Source organism: Lagopus leucura, unplaced genomic scaffold (assembly GCF_019238085.1).
Source record: "Lagopus leucura isolate 7727_CA_CO unplaced genomic scaffold, USGS_WTPT01 Super-Scaffold_100004, whole genome shotgun sequence".
Classification (NCBI taxonomy): domain Eukaryota; kingdom Metazoa; phylum Chordata; class Aves; order Galliformes; family Phasianidae; genus Lagopus; species Lagopus leucura.
Genome location: NW_024962264.1, coordinates 68,817,769 through 68,838,262, shown reverse-complemented (window position 1 = coordinate 68,838,262; position 20,494 = coordinate 68,817,769). Strand labels below are relative to the sequence as shown.

Genomic DNA, 20,494 nt, shown 5'->3' with positions numbered 1-20,494 from the left:
ACCGCCGCCACGCTGCACATGACAACAAATAGCAACAGCCGTGCTGGGGGCTGCTTTCTGCCTTCAGCTCCCAGCCACCCCGTTGCCACCAGTCGGGAAGGGATCGTGGCATCACGCCACAGTCCACTGGGTTTAGGAGATTAAATTGAGCAGCTTTTCATGCAATCACAGAATAATTAAGGTTGGAAAAGACCTCTACGATCAAGTGCAAACTTCAACCCGTCACCATCACGCCAACCAAATCACATCCCCAAAGGCCACACCTACAACCCGATCTATTGCACGGGAGTTGGACTGGATGACCTTCAAAGGCCCCTTCCAAATGGTTCTATGATCTCCACGGTTCTTGGACACCTCCAGGGACAGTGACTCCCTGGGCAGCCTGCTCCCAATGCCAGACAGCTCTTTCAGAGAAGAATTTTTTCCTAATACCCAACCTGACCCTCCGTGGCACAACTTGCTCTTTCCGTGGTTATAATAAGGCGGATGCGGTAGGGTGAGGGAAGAGCTGGAGGTGGAAAGACCAAGCTGGATTTGCTCAGCCTTTTGGCACCAGCTTGTGTGGTTTTGGACAAAGCCTCGCACCCCAGTTTCCCCGTTCACAAAGTGGGGTTAATTAATATTTGCTGCTCTGAAGACAAGGAATGCAGAGTTATCTCCGTTCTGGCTTTGGCTGTCAACAGCACCCAAATGCTTACAAATTTCACAGTAACAAAATGAAGAACACCCTCAGCACGAAGCCCTTGCCGTTTTAATTAATGAAGACCAGGAAATGAGACGCTGGCCTCCAGCTCCCTGCGCTTGCCACGGCTGGGAAGTGACTCGCAAAATGTGCAAATGGCATAAATGCCCCCAAAGGCAGATCCACGAGCTGCAGAAGGCAGTGTGAGCTCCTCCCAGTCTTCCCTTTCCCCGCTGGAAACACAAAGATGAGGATGTTGCAGAAAGCAGCAGGAGGATGCTGCTGAATGGACGGCCGGCCCGGAGCACACATGGCACAGGTAGATGATGGGGAAGGCGTGAAGCTGGTGTGAATCTGCAGCAAGGCAGCAAGGTGCAGCTTGGAGAATTGTGCGTGAGTGTTAAAAAATGCATTCTCTGTTACTCGCAACCAAAGCACAGAGGGACAGTAAAATACTTACAATGGGTGTTCCAAAGGGAATGTAACCTATTAGGAAAATTAAGAAAAAAAGAGAGATTCATGCATTCTAACACGTCATTTTGGGCTGCAAAAGGCATCAAGCCTAATAAATCTAACAGTGCTATGGGTTCAGGGTACAAGGCACACCTAGCGACTGTTTTAATCACAGTTATCACAGAATGGCCTGGGTTGAAAAGGACCACAAGGAGCATCCAGTTCCAACCCTCCTGCTATGTGCTGGGTGGCCAACCAGCAGACCAGGCTGCCCAGAGCCACATCCAGCCTGGCCTTGAATGCCTGCAGGGATGGGGTATAAGATAGAGCTTTCTGCCCTAGAGAAGGCTTTACCCCAAATCTTGTTAAGCACCACAGAAATCAAAGGCTTCACATTTTTCCTCTGCTAAGATTGCCAATTTCTGTGCTAATTATAACCCATCTCTATGACTTCCACCGGAAGGTCTCAGCATTTTGTCAGTGTTACTGAATTACACACCTCATGGATCCAATTCACAGTCAGAAGGGGCAGTGACCCATGAGACAAAACATTTGTCTAAAAATACTGAATAAGGCAGCAGAGGAGTGGGTCCTGGGCTTTTTGTCCCCATGCTTCACCCTCAAACTCAACCTTTTTCAAAGAAAAAGAACAAAACCCACCAGCCCCATTATTTTCCCCTCTGGTTCTGCTGCTTTATCCAGTGAAGACGCTCCCTGTGCGCCCTACTAATGGAATGGATCCTAAGGAGTTGGTCCTATCCCTCCTATAAAAGAGGGATGCAACCCCTCCCACAGCTCCCAGAGTTTGGGGAAAGGACCAAAGCTGCACTCAAACCCTCAAGTTCGGCTGTTTACTAGAGAGTTAAAATCATCATTATGGTAATGGATACCAGAAAGGATAGCATCTTGACAAGGAGAGGGAAATATTAAGCACTAGACCTCAGGCAGGTATTGAGGGTCCCAAATCAGCTTGATTTCTAAGGGATTTGGGTGCTTGGACTACTTCCAGCATCTGGTTTAAATGCTTCAAGATATAACACCAAAAAAGAAAAAGAAAAGGAGGAAAAAAAGACACACTTTTGTACAAATTCCCACTGAAATTGACTGCTTGAGTAGGACATACTGTACCTGACATTCTGAAAGGCATGAAGATGGTCTCGTTTGTGTCAGGATGGATGATGGCCTGCAAAATAATCAGCAAACAGCCATAGTGAGGGCAGAGTAACAGCGTAGGAATGCTGGAGCTGTGCAAGGATATCACCTCTACTGCTTCCAAGAGCTGTCCCAACCCCCTCTTGCTGCCCCAAATCCCCTCCTCCTGTCCCACACCTCCTCCTATTGCTGTCTTCCCATCTCCTTAAGTAATAAGGTAGGAGATGATACGGAAATTTAGCCTGAAATACAGAAATGTTGCTTCAGAATGTGGCTGAGGTGGGATAAAAAGCGTGCAGGTGTGAACAGCACCATGGGGATCCATCCACATGAAATTCTCTAGCAGGTTCATCCCTTGTGTCTGTATCTCCTTGGCCAACCCCATGGCCATGGACAGCCCAAATTCAATGGAAATCCTAATTCTGCTCTGCTGATGAGGGCAATGAAGCTGCAATTTTACCATTTTTTTTGTTACAAAGAGGTCAGATTCACCAGCATGAGTCTACAGGAGGAGGTATGCCACAGTCAGAAAAACTACCAAACTATTCCTGAAGGACAAGAAAGCTCTTGATTAGACAGGAGGAAGAAAATGAAGATGTCAAAATATAGAAATACAGTGAAAAGATAAAAAATAAAAATAAAAATCAGACTCTTGGGTGGCAGCACTCGCTGCATTTACATGTCTGCAATAAAGGAAACCAGCAACTGGCAGCTAGGAATGGATAGGACAGCATCACTCAGCAAAAAGGGAGAAAGCAGCAGCCCCGAGCAGGCAGGACATAGAAAAAAGCACATTACCTGCTTTATTTTTTGAGCTCCCCACAGCTAGAAAAACAAAAGAGAGCATAACAGTTAGCAAAGGCTTTCCCAAGTCTCACGCCAACCCCCAAATATTCATCACTGGGGGCTGCCTTGAAGCTGCAGCAGGAAATTTTCAGTACTGTCCTGGACTGAAAGCGCTTTTACAGACTGAGCTCTTTCCAATTTGAGTGGCCAGCAAGGTGCTGGGTTGAAAACTTATGCTTTGTACATTGGACAATAGGAAAGAACAGCAGCCACAAGCTTTAACAAACCAGAGATTGTCTTACTGACTGCAACTGGGCATCAAAACACTTCAAATCTGGCTCAGACAGCTGAGATCTTTGGGCACCAAGGAATAACAGAAGCTGAAGAGCGTGCATGATTACAGATAGAGGTGATGGAGAGGGGACCACTAACACTGCATGGCTTATGGTTATCTGGAAGAAAAACATCCCCATTTTCACAGAATCACAGAATTGAAGAATCAGAGTCATAGAACGGCTTAGGTTGGAAGGACTTCAATGAGTTCCAAGCCTTGATGCAGACAGCGTTGTCAACCACTAAAACAGGCACCAGATGATGCTGCTTACAGCCTCATCCACCCTGCCCTTGAGTACCTCCGTGGATGGAGCATCCATAACATGTCTGGGCAGAGAAGATGCACGTGAGATGTATATTTAGGTATCAACATACACGTTCCAGAGATGGCCAAACAAAACAGGACTCACATAAAATATCCAAACAGTTAAAGTGCCCTTCCTATTAAAAGCTGTTCTACCTTCCAGCCACGGCCAGGCTTTGGCTCCCAGCCACTGGTGCTGCTCCTCTGTCTGACAGCCTTCAGAGCTGTCTGCTGGCATTCTTCACACAGGTACCCGGAGCTGCTAAACCCCCCTTTAACCTTCACTTAAAGGAAAAAAATAGAACAGCAGAGCTAGGAGCCTGGCTGCCTCCTTGGCCAGGCACATTTGCCAATCTTTTAACCACCCTCGTGGCTCTTTTAGCTCTTTCCAATTTGTCAACATCCTCTTAAAACGAGGACGCCAGAAAGCAGACAAATCATTCCAACAACAGTTGTGCCAGTGCCAGGCCTAGGGGAGGCTAACCTGACGAGATCTGCTCTTGCAGTGGATGGATCCAAAGATAGCAAGAGCTCTTCTGCTCAGAGAGCTTGCGCTCCTCCATTGCCCGATGCAGAGATCCAGGCATTCATGCTTTAGTTTTACAGCACAGTTAAGCTCGGTTCTGCCATTCTTCTTTCTCTATGCATTAGTACCTTCCCCAAGTACAAATCCACGAGAAGACTTCTGAAATAAGATAATTATTCCATTATAAAGAGCAGAAATTGTCCCACTGATACCAGCAGCCACAAGAGGTAACGAAACAGGACAAGAGGTCATGGACTCAAGTTGCCCAGGGGAGGTTCAGGTTGGATATTAGGAAGAATTTGTTCTCAGAAAGAGGGGTAATGCATTGGCATGGGCTGCCCAGGGAAATGGTGGGGTCACCATCCCTGGAAGTGCTCCAGAACCATGGAGATGTGGCACTGAGGGACGTGGTTATGGGCATGGTGGGGATGAGACGGGGCTGGGTTTGGTGATCTTACAGTTCTTTAATGATTCTGTGATTCTATTTCTATTCTGTATTACTCTGAATTCAGCTCTCACTGCAGATCTGGAACTCTGTGATGAAAGTCACCACGTGCAATGAGTTCCTGGAGCCCCTAAATGTCACAGGCTGATGCACACATCCATCTCTTTCCTAAAAATAACCTCCCTTTTTAAGGAAAAATGCTATTCCCCATTTTACAGATGACAACGTGACAAGGCAACCTACATGGTCAGCAGCCACAAGGTGGATCTGCCTTCACCAACCCCAAAACCAAAGGGTGGGAGGCCATGTGAGGACACTCACCCCATCAGCTTGAGGACCCAAGTCACTCTGTGCCTGGCCACGTCTTGGCTGGCTTAGCTATGAAACCAAACCACAAGATTTTCCTCTCCAACTGCAAGCATGGGGACTAGCAAAAAGGAAGAGGGATGGTTTCTGAGCCAGCGTTATTGGCTTTTTTGGTCAAGTTATCTAATTTCATTAATTGATCCCAATATTTATGCATTTCCCCACTGCAGTGCAAATATTGTTAGAACATGCGATTTCATTACTTCTCAGAAAGAGACTTTACAAGATGCACCTGATGAGTCACCTAAAGATTCTGCCAGCTCATTTTCACTTCTTTATCCTCTAATTCATCACTGCCTGCAGCAGCTCTCAGCAGCTCCAGCACGCTGAGCCGTGCCAGCTGGGGGCTCATTTCCGAGCACGTCCCTGCTTTGCTGGGGATTCATTCATGCTCTTTCTGGCCATTTTAGGGAAGCAGCCAGATTTTGATCTCTTTTACAGTAGCATGGATCCAGAGCATCTTCACCCAACTCCAGATTTGTGAGCAATTTATGTCAGAATTGGGTCCATCATCTCTAAACATAGCTTATACAGAACGAGTCTTCTCTTACAGATGATCTTCCTTTATATCTTGCTGTGTATTACCGACTCAAAGCTATATAGTGATTCTGCCACCGTTCAAATTTGGGTGCAAGAAGCAAATCGTGCATGGATTCACAGCAAAAGCCTAAGGATGAGGGTGCAGCAGAGCTGGAGCATCACTAGCAGACTTCACAAATAGGCAATGATGGTCAAGCTGCTCCAGTCTATGGCTGGTGTGAGCTTCCAGCAAGGCAGATCAGTCCATGCTCCAGGGAGACAACCTTCATGGAAACAACCTTCAAAGAGACAATGTCCAAGGAGTCAGCATTGAAGGAGTCAGCACTTATGGAGATAATGCTCAAAGAGACAACGTTCAAAGAGTCAAACTTCATGGAGACACCCTTGAAGACCACGGAGAGCTCCAGGATTGTGCACAAATATGTTCCCAATACCAGCAATTCAAGATGTTGAACTAATGGATAAGACTGCTATCCATCCTCCCCAGGGTTCTGGTATTTCTACAACTTTTCAAGGAAGCCATCCACACAGCTTTGTTCAGCACTAGCTCTCGGGGAACAGATATGATCCTTGGTTGACAGGACGTCCATCAGCATTCCTTCCTTAGCAGCAAAATCACAGCTTAGACATAGCTTTCCAAAACGTATTTATTTAAAAATATCCTGCCCAAATCTCTTATCTAACACCTGTCGCTATAAGAACACTGTAAAGGCTACCAGTCATTCCTCAGGGATTAACTTATCTGCTTATTAAAAGCAGGAAAATGTCAAAATCCTGGACTAAACCATGAGCTGTTCTTCCCCCTCCTTACAGCCCGTGGTGCACACAGGTTAGAAAGCTCTTTACAGACTACTTGCCCTTGTTTGTGGCAGGCTCTGAGGCTGCTGAAACACAGGACCACCTCCACCCCATGCTTTCAAAGAGCACGGTGACAAGGCTTAGCTATTTTCAAAGAGAGAAGTCCCACGTTTTCAGGCTTATGTGGCTACAGATGAAGACCTCCCCCAAGTGCCCGCTGTGTTGCGCTCCCCAACACGCCACCTCCTCTTACAGCACCATGTTTTTCTCTGCTGCCTTCCTAATGATTAAAGGCATTTACAGACCACGCCAGACAGCATCCCCAGAGCTTCCCAGCAGGTAACGGGAAAGGAAACCCCTATTTTTAGTATTCCACTAAACCCAGCACCAGTGCCAAGCACGAGGCAGGCGGTGCCGCCCGACAGAGCCTCCTGCCAGCGTGTGCTGCTCCACTCCCTCCCATGCTTTCTTCCCTAGGAGTGCGATCACTCATGCTTCGCGTGCCTTTCTCCCACTTCTCTCCAGCTCCAGTCCCAAAACCCACATTCCCACTTCTCGAAAAGTGATATTTAGCACAAATGCACACCACGATCCCCAGCCAAGGCGTTCAGTTAGGGCAGGATGCTTGTAGCGAGATTTATGGGCGTACAGTGGTGGAATTTCAGACCTTCTGGCACTACATTTAACACTTCCAGTTGATGTGCTTCACCCTGTCCCCTCATGTATACAGAATCTGATGTCTGGCTTTATTAATAAACATGAAAACCAGGATAACAAACCACTTCCTGCACACGTTCCTCTGGAGGAAGCCTCATCAAGTGACCCTTTGCAAACCTGCTCCTGGCAATCTATACCTTAGGTTTTAGCTGTAAGGAGACCAAGCTCAAATAACACATGCATGGGATAAATCAGTGCATCTCTACATTTCCTGCAGTTGGCACTAAAATGCATCAGCAAAAAAGCACCAGAAGCTGCTGCTCCTCTTGGACACCAATGGAAACCTCCTTCCCCATCCTAAGCGGCACTGAGCACAACACCATGAGCTGCCTGCCACTGCAGGACTGGAGAGCCTTGGAGCAAACCCAAATTTCCAGTGGCATGGACCAAGACATCTGCACCACAGTCAATGGGAACTCTATTGCACTGAGAAACACACACTGGGAACCATGAAATGCATGGATTTACCCAAATCCAAAACCAGTGTAGGTGGAAACAGAACCAAGTCCCGACTGATAAAAAAAGACAGCACTTAAATAACACTTTGCAGCTTCACAGCACTTGATAAACATTAACTAATTAATCCTCATAGCATCCTCCTGGAAAGATTTGAACAGAGTAAGAAGCTCACATGGAGAAGTGTTCCTCGCACCAGGGCTGGAGGACTTGGATGCCATTACAGGTTTCAGGCACAGCTTTGCAAAGCAGGCTTGCTAATGCAGTGAGGGTGCTCAATATCAGATTTGCTTCAAGCTCCATATGGCTCAAGTAAGCTGAGAATCTAATCTGATTTGTAATCTCGATGTGAATTGAGATAAACTCCCTTAATCCTCAGATGATGAGACGAAGCAGAGCCAGTTTGCAACTGCCTGACAGCATCGGCAGCAGAATTACCATCACTGATGCACTGAGCCTTCACCTCAAGCGCTTCTGCCTGGATGCCAACTGCCTTCAGACAGTGGGAACGATGCCCTAAAGCATCTGACCCTACACAGGCCAGGCCACAGCAGCAAGGAGCATTCAGGTCGCAGCAAAGTGCAAGGGCTCCTGGCAGCGACACGGCAGCAGCAGGACAACCCATCTATCTCTGCTTTATCGAATGCTGCAAGAGACCAGAGGGGGAAAAAAAAAGTACAGTTTACTGCAAATGGACCTCTTCGCTCTTCATCAACACTGTTAAGAAAAGCTATTATTCTCCAAAAGGGATGCTGTTTAGCCTCTGATAGATTCATTGTTCTCTGCTGTGTCTGGGACAGCGTGAGTGGCTCTTCCTGCTGCTAACATGATTGAAGGAGGCACACAGCAATAAACAGATCCCCATTATGCTGGTGGGCCTCTTTGCACTTCACCGATCCTAATGGGGAAGAAATGAAACAGTTTCAAAACAGCAAGTTGCCAAAACTGCATTTGGAAAGGCTGAAGAGTGAGAAGTCACAAGTGATACGGCGTGGTCTGTGCTCAACCAACACTCAGGTTGGGAAAGGGGCTGGGGGGGCATGAATGGCTCCAAGGGGCTGCAGCCTTCCTCTCACAGCTCCACCAGCCTTCAGAGCCCATCCTGCCTGACCTGAGCATCTCCAGGGATGGGGCACCCACTGCCTCCTGGGCAACCTGTGCCACTGCCTCACATACCTCCTGAGGTCCCCTTCAACCTCCGATCCAAAGGCAGACAAAGATGCGGGTGGATCAAAATCTGTAAATCTGCTGTCTCAGAGCTGCAAGGATCCTAGCCAGAAAGCGACCCAGAGCTCAAGATGTTTGGTTTTTACCTTTAGAAATGCAGACTGAAGCCCATCTCAGCCCTACCTCCATCACAGCTCCATCCCAGCTGTACCCCAACCCTCCATCCCTCCTCATTCCAGCACACAGATTGACATGGAGAAGACAAAAACCATAGGTTTTGCTGATGCTCAACCCAAAAAGCTAAGCATTTCGGGAGTGGGGGGAGGGAGCTGGAGTTTTTATTAAGCTCAGCTCCGCGCCAGCTGTGTCAGTGCAAGCGAGCAGGGAGGTGGGAACACATGGCCGGGATGGCAATGCTGGCTGAGAGCAGCTCACGCTGCCATGGCAGCATGCTGCCAGGCACAGAGATCTGTACCCATTTGCAGCTAAGTTCAGAGAAATGCAATAGGTGCTGTCTGAGTGCTCTCGTGAGCACCCTCGCCAGCTCCTGCCAGCACGCCACTGTTTGCAGCTCTTTACCTCTCTCTGCTGGCAGGACCAAGGGGAAGAGCCTGGGATGGGACTGCAGGGACAGAGGGGAGGGGGGACAACTAGTCTTCATCACTTTTCTCTCTCAGGTTCATTCCTGTCCTTGTTCAGACACAGCTGTAAGGGCAGAGTGCTGTGAGCCTTTACAAAACGGGGCAAATCGGGGCTCTGGCCCCAGCTGGGCTGTAAGCCTGCTGTCGTACATGAGAAGAACAGATCACACTGAGCAGCGTCAGCACACTATTGGAAATAGCTCAGCAGCTCTTTCTACCCCAATTTCAAAGGCAGAAAGAGACCTCGGGGTGAACACACAACAGAAAGGATGCGTCTTATCAGGCGTGTTAGCAGCACTGCATTTCAAGCACAGGACTGTTTCCTTTGCAGGGAATTTTAGCGAAGAGAACAAAAGTGTTGGGCACTTCTGGGAGAGAGCCAAAAGAAAAGAGCAGTCTAAAGCTGGTAACAAAACCTCAGCACTGTTACCTTAGTGCAGACCCTCAGTGAATGGGGAACAACATCCGAGCTTGGCCAGCTCCAGGGGCTTTCCTGCAGCGCACATTTCCAAGCACAATGACCACGCAGTAAAAGCAGCTGTGCCCTAAAACACGGTGACTCAAATCTCTCTTCATCCAATAGCCACCGAGTGCCGCATCCCTTAACTTTTCCTACTGCTGACGTGCCAGCTTCAATCTGTTCCTCCAATCTGTGCTGGTCTGTTGGACAGGTTGGGGAAGGGACTCACTCACACAGAGGACACAGATGCGATCCTAGAAATTAGTGAAAGGATGGCGAGGATAAGGGACAAAAGCCACAGCATCACGCCTGCTGTTGCTGCAGCCTTTTGGCTGGAGGACAAACCTCAGCACCAATTCTCCTGACTTAAAGAAAACATCCACTTTTATGCAAGCTGGCCCTTCACCCTGCTTTATTAGGCTGATATTTTACAGCCACTGTTTTTATAGGAGCAAGTATTCCCTCAAATGAAACCTCTTTACTCCAGCGGAGATTCCCTCCAGGAGGCACTTTGGGGAATTGCCCGCCCTGTTTAGAATTGGATATGTTACAGTCTATACCTTCTGCTGCAAATTGGCTCCTGGTGCACTTGTGTGTGTCATTTTCACCTACCCACTCACAGCTCACAGCAGACGCTGGGGCTGTGCGTAGGGCTGGATCCTGCCAGCTCTGGGCAGCTGAACTGGCATTAAACCTGGATTGCAGCAGTACCTCTCAGCACATCTGGCTCTCTTGCTGCAGAGCACTGTAAGGAACACAAGCTGAAACTTCACTTAAGTGCAGTGAGAGATCACCAAAATGAGGAGCACAAAGTGCTGAAGCGCACACCAGAGAGATGAAGAAGCAATAGAATCATAGAATGGTTGGATTGGAATGGACACCATAACCCAAACAGCCCCACTCCTGCTGCAAGGTTGGTGCTCTCTACCAGCTCAGGTTGCCCAGAGCTCCATCTACGGCACTGGGCACCTCCAGGGATGGAACATCCACAGCCCTCTGGGCAGCAGTGCCAGGGTCTCACCACCCTGCTGGCTCATAGAAGCATCACAGTATCATACAACGGCCTGGGTTGAAAAGGACCACAATGATCACCTGGTTTCAACCCCCTGCTATGTGCAGGGTCACCAACCAGCAGCCCAGGCTGCCCAGAGCCACATCCAGCCTGGCCTTGAATGCCTCCAGGGATGAGGCATCCACAGCCTCCCTAGGCAACGTGTTCAGTGTGTCACCACCCTCTGAACAAAAAGCTTCCTCCTTTGTGTGGAGCTTTTTGTCCATCAGGAGTCCCAAGCCCTTCTCTACAGGGCTGCTATCAAGGAGCTCTTCTCCCAGGCTCTCCACATATCTGGGGTTGCCCCAACCCAAGTGCAGCACCTTGCACTCAGCCTTGTTGAACCTCATGAAGTTCACGTGGCTCCACTTTTCCAGCCTGTCCAGGTCTCTCTGGATGGTGACCTTTCCTTCTGCTGTATCAACTGCTGAGAATGCACTCAATCCCACTGCCTATGTCATTCATACAGATGTTGAAGAGCACCAGCCCCAAGACAGACCACCAGAGGATATCACTCACCACCATCTGCACACAGAGCCACTGACAACAACCCTCTTGCTGTGACCATCCAACCAATCCAGAGCTGAGAAAGGTAGGGCAGCTGTACTGGTCTCTCTCATCCACACAAATCCCATACATCTCCATTCCTCCCTTCTCTGAGGATCCTACTGGTCGTCAGCTGGTCCCATCTGAAGAAGCTGAAGTGGGACACCAAGGAGTAGCAGCACGCCATCAGGTACACACCATTGGGTGATGCACCACTGGGCTCTTCCAAAACAGGCAACAAATGATGGGCATCAAGACATCTGGTTGCCCAACAGCACCAAATAGCCAGGTTATTAAACCCACAGATGACAAATCTGACTAACTATCTAAGCAAAACCAAGTCTGGCCACCAAGCAAGCAAAGAAAAACTTAGGTAAATAAGCTAAGTTGAAGAGAAAGAGTTTAGAGCACGTTTTCTTGCTTGAATCTACAACACTAATAATTATCAATCAGTTAATCATCCTCAGTTCTACTGAATACATAACTGAGATAGCAGCCACAGCAAGTCATAGCATATCCCATTGGGAGGGACCCATAAGGATCACTGTGTCCAACTCCACCTTTTTAAAAACATTCTTCTAAAAGAGAACAAAAAAAACCCCATTTTCCCCTCAATAAAAACTATTAGCAGTCTAGCAGCTATTGATCAATTCTTCATTTGTGCTAATGATGCCCAAGAAATAGGTTTTTACCACCTTGAGTTACTGGTCACGATCCCAAGCAGTGAAATGACTCCAGTTTAAGAGTAAGCAGAAGAGATGCCGGATTTTGGGTTGCCCAGAGCTGGAGCAAAGTAAGATTATGGCTTTTCAGTACTTTGGTGGGTTTTTTTTTTCCTTTAGATAGGCCATAAATGTTCCATTTCAGCTCATTTTGAAAAACCTGCTCTGGAAGTGCAGAAGAGGAAGACTCACTCTGCAGGAACCCTGTCAAGAAGATAAGCGTTGAGGAGATACTTGACGTTACATAGCTTTAGGCTTCTACATTTTTCAGGCAGTGAATCCATCTCAGCAAGCAATGTAGATTGTGCTGAGCTGTTGTTATGCTTTTCAGCTACTGCCTGCCATCCTTCATGAGAGCCACGAATTTCTCAATGAGAGGAAAAAGGAGCCTGAGCACTGCCAAACGCGCCGTGCCACAAAGCGGATCAGTCGGATTAGTGAAGCAACTCTGTCAAAACAACTTGTCTGCTTGATCTCAAAGCTGATATTTAAGGGAGGTTGTTGGGTTCTTCAGAAAGATGCTACATTAGAAGTGTGCTCAAACTCTTATTTTAAAGGCTTGTAAGGGGATGGTGATTTTAATTCTGGTTATGAAGCCCGGAAGCCCATTCAAGCTTCTACCCATACACCATTCCCATCCCATTCTGCAGAGCCCACTGTGAGGGTAGCAACTCCATCTCTAAAGGATTTGAGCAACCAAATCTTCTAGGTCAGCTCTCAAATAATGATGAAGTTGAATGCTCCTCTCTTGAGCATCACATGAAGCTCTGCTCAGCCTTTTGGACTACACAACCGTAACAGCAAATCAGCCTCTCCCAGATGCAACTGCATCACAACGTCAGATAGGTCAAGTAACCCAACTACACACTTCTTGCCTACAGCAAACACGAGATCATTAGCAATATTCGTGGTCAAACAAGAGTTTAAAATAGTGATAATAATCCTTTCAGTCAAAAAAAACAATCAAACTGTCTTTCATCTATTGGTCTACTGCCAACGCATGGATTTCATCAATGGACCAGAGGGAGAATTATAGCATCGTTAAGGTTGGAAAAGACCCCTAAGATTATTGACAGCAACCATTGACCCATCTCCACCATGCCCACTAACCATGGCCCTAAAAAGTGTGGCTGATGTGCTCAGCTATAGAAAGATCAGCTGGCTCAGTCCTTCACTCCAACACCAACACATTCACATGAGCACCCCAGAGCTGCATCAAATCCCCTTCCCAAACTGGCACTAAAACAACTGCACACTGGGAATGTCTTGATACCAGAGCCCACCCTGCAGGTTATGATGCACAGAGAAGACACAAAGATGGTAGAATGCAGGGTGTGGTGAGCAAAACAGAGCTCTCCAGGCATCTTCAGTTCACAGGTGGAAAATCGGGGGTGAAATCCAAGCAAGTGAGATGCTTCCCATCCCCCTGAGCAATCAACCATCACATGGTATCTGCAGATACACCAGGCATTAACGAGCTGCTTACAGCTGTGTCTATCTGGCACACTGGGATGCAAAGAGAAATGCGTATAAAATAGCTGTGCCTGCAATGATTGATTACAATTCTCCATCCTACAGCTGAAAACTGCAATGTAATGCCCTCCTATAAGAAGAGTTTATTTCTGGATATGGCTCTGCTTGAGAGGATGAGTATTTCCCACCTTGGCTACAAGGATTCTCTTAGCAGCATGGCTGCAAGGCCACAGGTGAACATTCCAGTTTCACAGCCCTGCTGGCATCTGCCTGCAGCTCACTCACCTCTCCCTGTGAGTTTCTTTGCTCTTTGCAACAAAGAGCAGGTAAATACAACAAGCAAACATTGCAATCCTCCCCATGCTCCTCCTGGAAGAGCCCCTTATCTGCACCACACTATTAAAGCCCTCCGACACAACCGACACCGTGATCCAACTGAGCTACGAAAAAGTATTCATTTTTTTAATGCTGATGTGCTAACATTTCTCTAGAAAACACATTTCTGGTGTCATTTTCCTCTTTCTCCTCTGCCCCCATGCTTAATTTTACACCTGAAACCCTCCAGCAAGCACAGCTAAGGGAACAAAAACCACAGCAACTACGCTCCTCCCAGCACAACTCTGAATGAACTCTGGGGACACCCTGGGCTTGTTGCAACACAGACCAAAATGTAGGTCAGATGTCTGCGTGGTTTGCCTCAGCAAACGACTTCATTTCATCTGCCTAGAGGCAGATGGGCACTGAGTCATCTGCTGCTGCATCACTCTTCGCTGTTCTCTTCCCTGCAATCCTAGATCCTTTTCTCTTACCATCAGGTTATGGCTGGATGAATGCAGTGACATCAAAGGATCAGGTGAGCAATGGCTCAAACCACACCAAGCACACGGAGGGGATATTTCCTTTGTTTTTTTTCCTCTCTTTTTAAAGCCATGCTTGTTTTTTTTCCCAGAGCAGCACCTACCACACAAGCAGACGCTTTTTAGAATAAAAATATCAAGTTTTCTTCATTTGTCTGAGAATAATTCTCATCCATATGATGAGGCACGTGAGCTTTCAAAGAAATAAAGGGGTTGTTTGACCCACGGGGTGTGGGACACAACCATTTCCATCACTGTCTGTGTGTGAGATGCACTGCTCCTTCACCACAGCCACTTCTTACAGCTCCTGAAGCAGTCCTGCCACCAATCTGAGCTATTCTTTGTATTATATTACACAACATAGGGCTGAAGTCTTGTACAGGATGCACAAACAAAACCCACAGTAAAGCCCCTGGTGTTGGTCAGCACATAGATGACTAGAGTATGAGATAATATCTACAGGAACACCAGTGGGCTCTGTTTCATGGTACTGAGCTGGAAGAAAAGGGCACAAAAAACAGCCTGCCCCCCCAGCAACACTTCCCCATGCTTTCACTAGTTCTGTGCATTCATTCAGATAAATATCAGTACCACATCCAGAAAATGGGACTGATGGGCCCTTGGAAAAATCACTCGCCTCATTTCCCTGTCCCAAAGCAGAATCAAGTTTTACCAAAACCAACCCAAAGCATGTTAAGACCTCCACATCACTGTGGTTTCTGCATTGCCTTCAGCAAGTCAATACCTTCTATGCCTTCATTCCAAGAGCAGGAACATGATCCAATGAAAAGAACCACTGCTGAACTTATACTCTATAATGAAAGGACATCCATAGGGATCTATGTAGCCCAAACAACAGTAACTTCTGCAAAGAAAAGGCAACTGTTACAACCAGTAGAGAAGGAGGGGGTGCTGATGCATCACTGCTGGTACATCAACCAACAAACCTGACAGCAAGGTTCCCCTCGCCTAAAAAACAAAACCATGTTTGAGGTTTCCTCTTTAATTCTACAAGCACACTTTGCATGATGACTGCACAAAGAAGCAGAAATGCAAGGAAGGCTTTTTCCCCTCACCTCCTTGTTGGTGACTCCTGGGGGCAAAGTCCCATGCTTGTAATCCTCCAGCAACTGCACAGCTTCCTTCAGGCGACTCTGCAAACAAAACAGCAGCATGAAGCAGGGCTCTGCACTGAAATCTTTCATTGAAGGCAACAAATTTAAGCTATGAAGGCAATTAATGTAAGTCTTCCTGTGACAGGTCTTCCTACACATGTATATGTGATCTCAAGGAGAAAGAGATGCATTTGCTGTGTTGGTTGGTGTGTATATATTTCATGTATGTATTAAATATATACACATAGATGCGTAGATAGTGGTTAGCAACCCTGCCCGTGGCAGGGGAATTGGAACTGGATGATCCTTGGGTCCCTTCCAACCCAAGCCATTCTATGATTCCATGATATATATACATTTTTAAGTGCAGAAAGGCAGCAGTGCCTTCACTTCCCAGAACAAGCACGTGGCAGCTGGAGCCACATTTACATGGGCTGAGCACCAGCACCATGCATGTCAACGCTGCTATTTCACAACCCCTGCAATGATTTTAGGAGGAAGCTTTCCACACAGAGGGTGGTGAAGCACTGGAAAAGGTTACGAGGGTGGATAGTGATAGAAACAAGGGGGAATGGTTTTAAACTGAGACAGGGGAGGCTTAGGTTGGATATGAGGAGGAAGTTTTTCACTCAGAGGGTGGTGAGGCACTGGAACAGGTTGCCCAAGGAGGCTGTGGATGCCCCATCCCTGGAAGCATTCAGGGCCAGGCTGGATGTGGCTCTGGGCAGCCTGGGCTGCTGGTTGGTGACCCTGCACACAGCAGGGGGTTGGAACTGGATGAGCATTGTGGTCCTTTGCAACCCAGGCCATTTTAGGATTCTGTGATCAGTGGTCAGAGCACAAAGGGCATCAAGGACAGACAGTGACCACCAAATCTAGATTGTATTTTAACAGCACGGGAAAGAGTTTCTTTTGCTGTTCAATACCAATTTCGTTGGGGAATTTGGATGGTCAGACAACCGTGCCAGGGTTATTTGTTATGGTGGTGGTTTCACTCTTCCAGGTTTCATGAAGAGTACTGATAGTGAGTAATGAGGTGTGCAAGAACCTCACCCCTTCTTCAAAAGCTTTTCTCACTAACAAGCAGCCTCTGGGAGCACCATGCCTTCACCCAGGAAAGGGAGAAGGATTTGTAAAATAAAAGCTTTGATATTTTTAAGGAAAAGCATCCACCTCATCCAGACAGTCTCCAACGCACAGTGAAACGGAGGAACAAGGCAAGCAGAAGCCACGTTTCTCCTTCAGCCTCTTCTTCCTCTTGGTAGTATCATTACGGTTGGAAAAGAGCTCTAGGATGATCAAACCCAACCCCAACCCATCTCAATGTGCCCATAACCACCTCCCTCAGTGCCACATCTCATGGTTTTTGGACACCTCCAATGACAGTGAACCCCCACATCCTGGGCAGCCCATGCCAAAGCACTGCCACTCTTTCCAAGCAGAAACATTTCTTAATATCCTACCCAAACAGCTCCTCATCTCATCAACCCATGGTTATTTTCAAAACACCATATCAGCTCAGGTAAAAAAAAAATATATATCAGTAAAATAGCACTGTGGATTATTTTAGATATTCTGATCATCCAGAGACAGCTGGAGGATCGATGGCTGCAGATCCGGGGCAGGCAACCCATCTTGCCTCCAAAGCTAGGAAACAAACCAGCAATGCCAGCACCACGTTCTGGAGAGCCATTTGTGCTCATTACTGCTATGTTTTTCTGCCACTGAAATTACCTACACGATGTGTCTTGCAAATTATCTACACAGAACAGCATGTAACTCTGAATGAAAAACTGGAAGTAATAGATGAATGGGTCTGTGTTCTATTTTTTTCCACCTTCTCTTGAGGAAATCTTAGTAGTTACTATAACAACCCTGGCCAGATCCCATCTTGTTTAGTATGGTAAAAAACAGCAAACAAAAAAGCCCGAATTCGCTTTGAAAATTGCAGTCCTCATGAATTTCCCCTTTCAGCTCAGTGGGGAGAGAGGGAACTTTCACAAAGCAAAGAGTCCCAGGCTGACATTGCTGATGGTTCCTGAGGCTTACCAAAATTGGTATGAAAAGAGAGCAGAAATGGAGGATGCTGGGACCACGTTAAGAAGGTGCCCCTTTCATGGGGCTTCAGGTATTTTCAGTGAAAGAATCAGACTCAAAACGCTGTTGGTGACAACACAAGATTCCTTTGCAATCCCTTCTAGAGAGAAAAGCAGCAACCAACCAACCAACCCACCCCCAGGAACTTCCCAGTATGCAACAGCTCCAAATGCCAGCCAGCCCCACTCCCTGGGTTCTAGCACGACACAGCACTATTATGGGTGATGGTAGTGTCTAAGATGACACAGCATTTCCTTTTTAACAGGAGAGAAGGGGGGGGGAAAAAAAAAGAGGTCTGCCTACAAGGTCATGCTACCATTTCAATATTTATTGTTGCTTGCTTCTTCTACTGATATCTGTAGGAAGAAGTGTCACTCGAATTTTTACAGCATCACTTAAAAAAAGAAGTGCAGCCACAGTTTTTACTAATATGTAGCATTTCTTTCATACCCATCGTCTCAGGAAAACTAGAGCACTTCTAGTGGTGGATTACAGGGTCTCAGCTCTCACAATAGGGTGCTAGACAGACCATCTGCACCCAGGGAATGTTCCTACAAACCCCAGCCCAGAAGCACTGCCAGGGATGCACGGAGCCCAGCGATGCAAGGGCACACAAACCCCATTCCTCGTGCTCCCTGCAGCCCAAGCACCTGGGAAGCACCACCCAACGCAAGGAGTCTTTGCATTAGGGCTCAAACTTTGCTTCCTGCTGAATGCGGCTGAAAATAAAGAGCCTTTTGGGCTCCAGCACTAACCCAAGCCCATGGAAAACACGCAATGGGCTTCCACTAATCCATGAGCATGGATTTTATAGTTTATGTGCTACTAAATAAGCCAGAAACTGGAAACATCGGTCCTGGGCAAGATGTTAGCACCAACTCTGGCACAGCGTTCATTCAAACCAACCATCCCGCTCCCAGCCAACTCCCAGCCATGGTTTGGGATCTACCATGGGCCAGGAGTGCTGCCAAGAGGCACTTTTTGGAGAATAAGAGAACTTGGCTGCATGGCACAAGCCACATCAGCCAAAATCCAGTACCTGACTCTGGTTAAACTGGCTTAGATTTAACCCATAGGTTTTAGTGTAGAGAAGTAATGCGCCTTGTGCTGCTCTGACTCAGGGCTACAGGCAATGACTTGTCGCTCAATCTTGCAGGTCTACACTGGAAGAGAATAATGGTCTTTGTAGAAAAAGCTGTTGAAGGATCCCATCATAAGGGCTCCAAAGAAAGGAGAAAGACCAAAAGCAAAGATGCCAGCAGGAGAGCAGCCCACATCATAGCGTCGACACTCCAACCCCATGATGGCCATCAACATAGAGTAGGGATGACTGCATTGGGTCCTATGAATAACTGCACACATGTACCTGTGTCAGACACCTCCTACTGGTTCTTCACCTTGCCCCCTCTGCTCTGGGGCATGCTGTTTAAGTCTCAAAGATCTGTGTCTCCTCTTCTCTTGGATCTCAGCGGCTGCCTACACATGGCTTAGAGCTGCCTCCATATGTGCACACACAGACCAGAATAAGTCATTATGCCAGAAGCACTACAACGTTACAGAGACAACAAAAAGAGTCACATTTTGCACTTCTAAGGTAAAATCCACTCACAGACAGGGCACCTTGGAATAGCTTACACCTCACCTTGCTTCTGCAGAGCTGGTGTTGGTGTTTCAAGACCACACTGGCCCCACATGAGCCTGTGAGCTCCACTGCCCTCAGGTTCAGGCCAGCAGTGACTTACTTGGCACAGAATCCAAAGCAAGACTCTCCTGGCCATCAGCAGCATGCATTCAACGTGGGGTAGGGGAATCCAGCTGTGCTCTGCTATCAGCAACTCTGCAGCTCCCCATTGCATCGCGCTGCGCTACGGATGATACATATGGCAGACTTGACTCCAGCTGGCCCTATTGTATTGGATCTACAGTGACAGACAACAGGAGCCAGAAACTTTTTGTTCAAGTAGAGCCAGCAGATGTGACACTGAATAAACACAGACAGTCAATCTGCTGAGTAAGAAGGTATCGTTCATATAAATAACATACATCTAATCCTGCTTCCATTTTAAACCCAAATATGGGAATGCAAGATGCTCAGCGCTCTGTAGTTTTACGCTATGAACAATGAGATGAAGGCAGATAACGTGCAGCCTATCTGAGCTCAGCTTAATTTTGATTTCACTTTGGCTTGGAGTTATTATCAGGTCCACAGCTTTCTCCATGAGGAGCCTCCCACAGAGCGCTAACAGCGTGTCCAGCCTGATGTCAGATGGGATATGTCAACCTTATCAAAATATCTGCTGGTCCCTACTGCTTCCCCCGAAGGACCTTAATTACTTGAGCAATTAAAAGTATTATTCCAATCATTTTAACCTCACACATTTTGAAAGTAGGCATTACACCCACCGAGGGGTTGCTCATGGGCTCAGCAATGGGTCTCAGCAATGGGACTTGTTGGGCTCCACCTCTGCAATGACAACATTTGCTGCTTATTGGAAAAGTTTGCAAATCTGCAGCTGCCACACAGACAGAAAAATATTGTTTCATTAGAAAGCAAGGCATGAGGTGAATGAGCACACGAGAAAACCTCTTCAGAGGTTACCTGTTATGCTGACACAAGGCACTGCCACACCATAGGCCTGTATTTAGCATGCGTCCCTTGAGGATTCATGTTTGAGAACCTCTAAAAGACAAAGAAGTTTTTAACTGTGTTCAACTGTTGGAAATAAATAAACGATTAAGCAAAGACTCTCATTGATACTAATTACACTTAGCTTCCCCCTCTGAGGAATCGCTTCATCCTTCCCTCA

General features: G+C 47.2%; 1 protein-coding gene across 2 annotated transcripts in view; it reads right to left on the bottom strand.

Moving 5' to 3' along the window:
• SFXN5 (sideroflexin 5) overlaps positions 1–20,494 on the bottom strand; it is a 79,287-nt gene that overhangs the window by 48,709 nt on the left and 10,084 nt on the right. For both annotated transcript variants that reach the window (XM_042871753.1, XM_042871754.1), the window contains exons 3-6: positions 15,552–15,629; positions 3,086–3,112; positions 2,264–2,318; positions 1,143–1,168 (exon numbers count right to left, since the gene is read on the bottom strand). In XM_042871753.1, the coding sequence (XP_042727687.1) occupies positions 1,143–1,168; positions 2,264–2,318; positions 3,086–3,112; positions 15,552–15,629 (186 nt within the window). The remainder of the gene's footprint in view (positions 1–1,142; positions 1,169–2,263; positions 2,319–3,085; positions 3,113–15,551; positions 15,630–20,494) is intronic.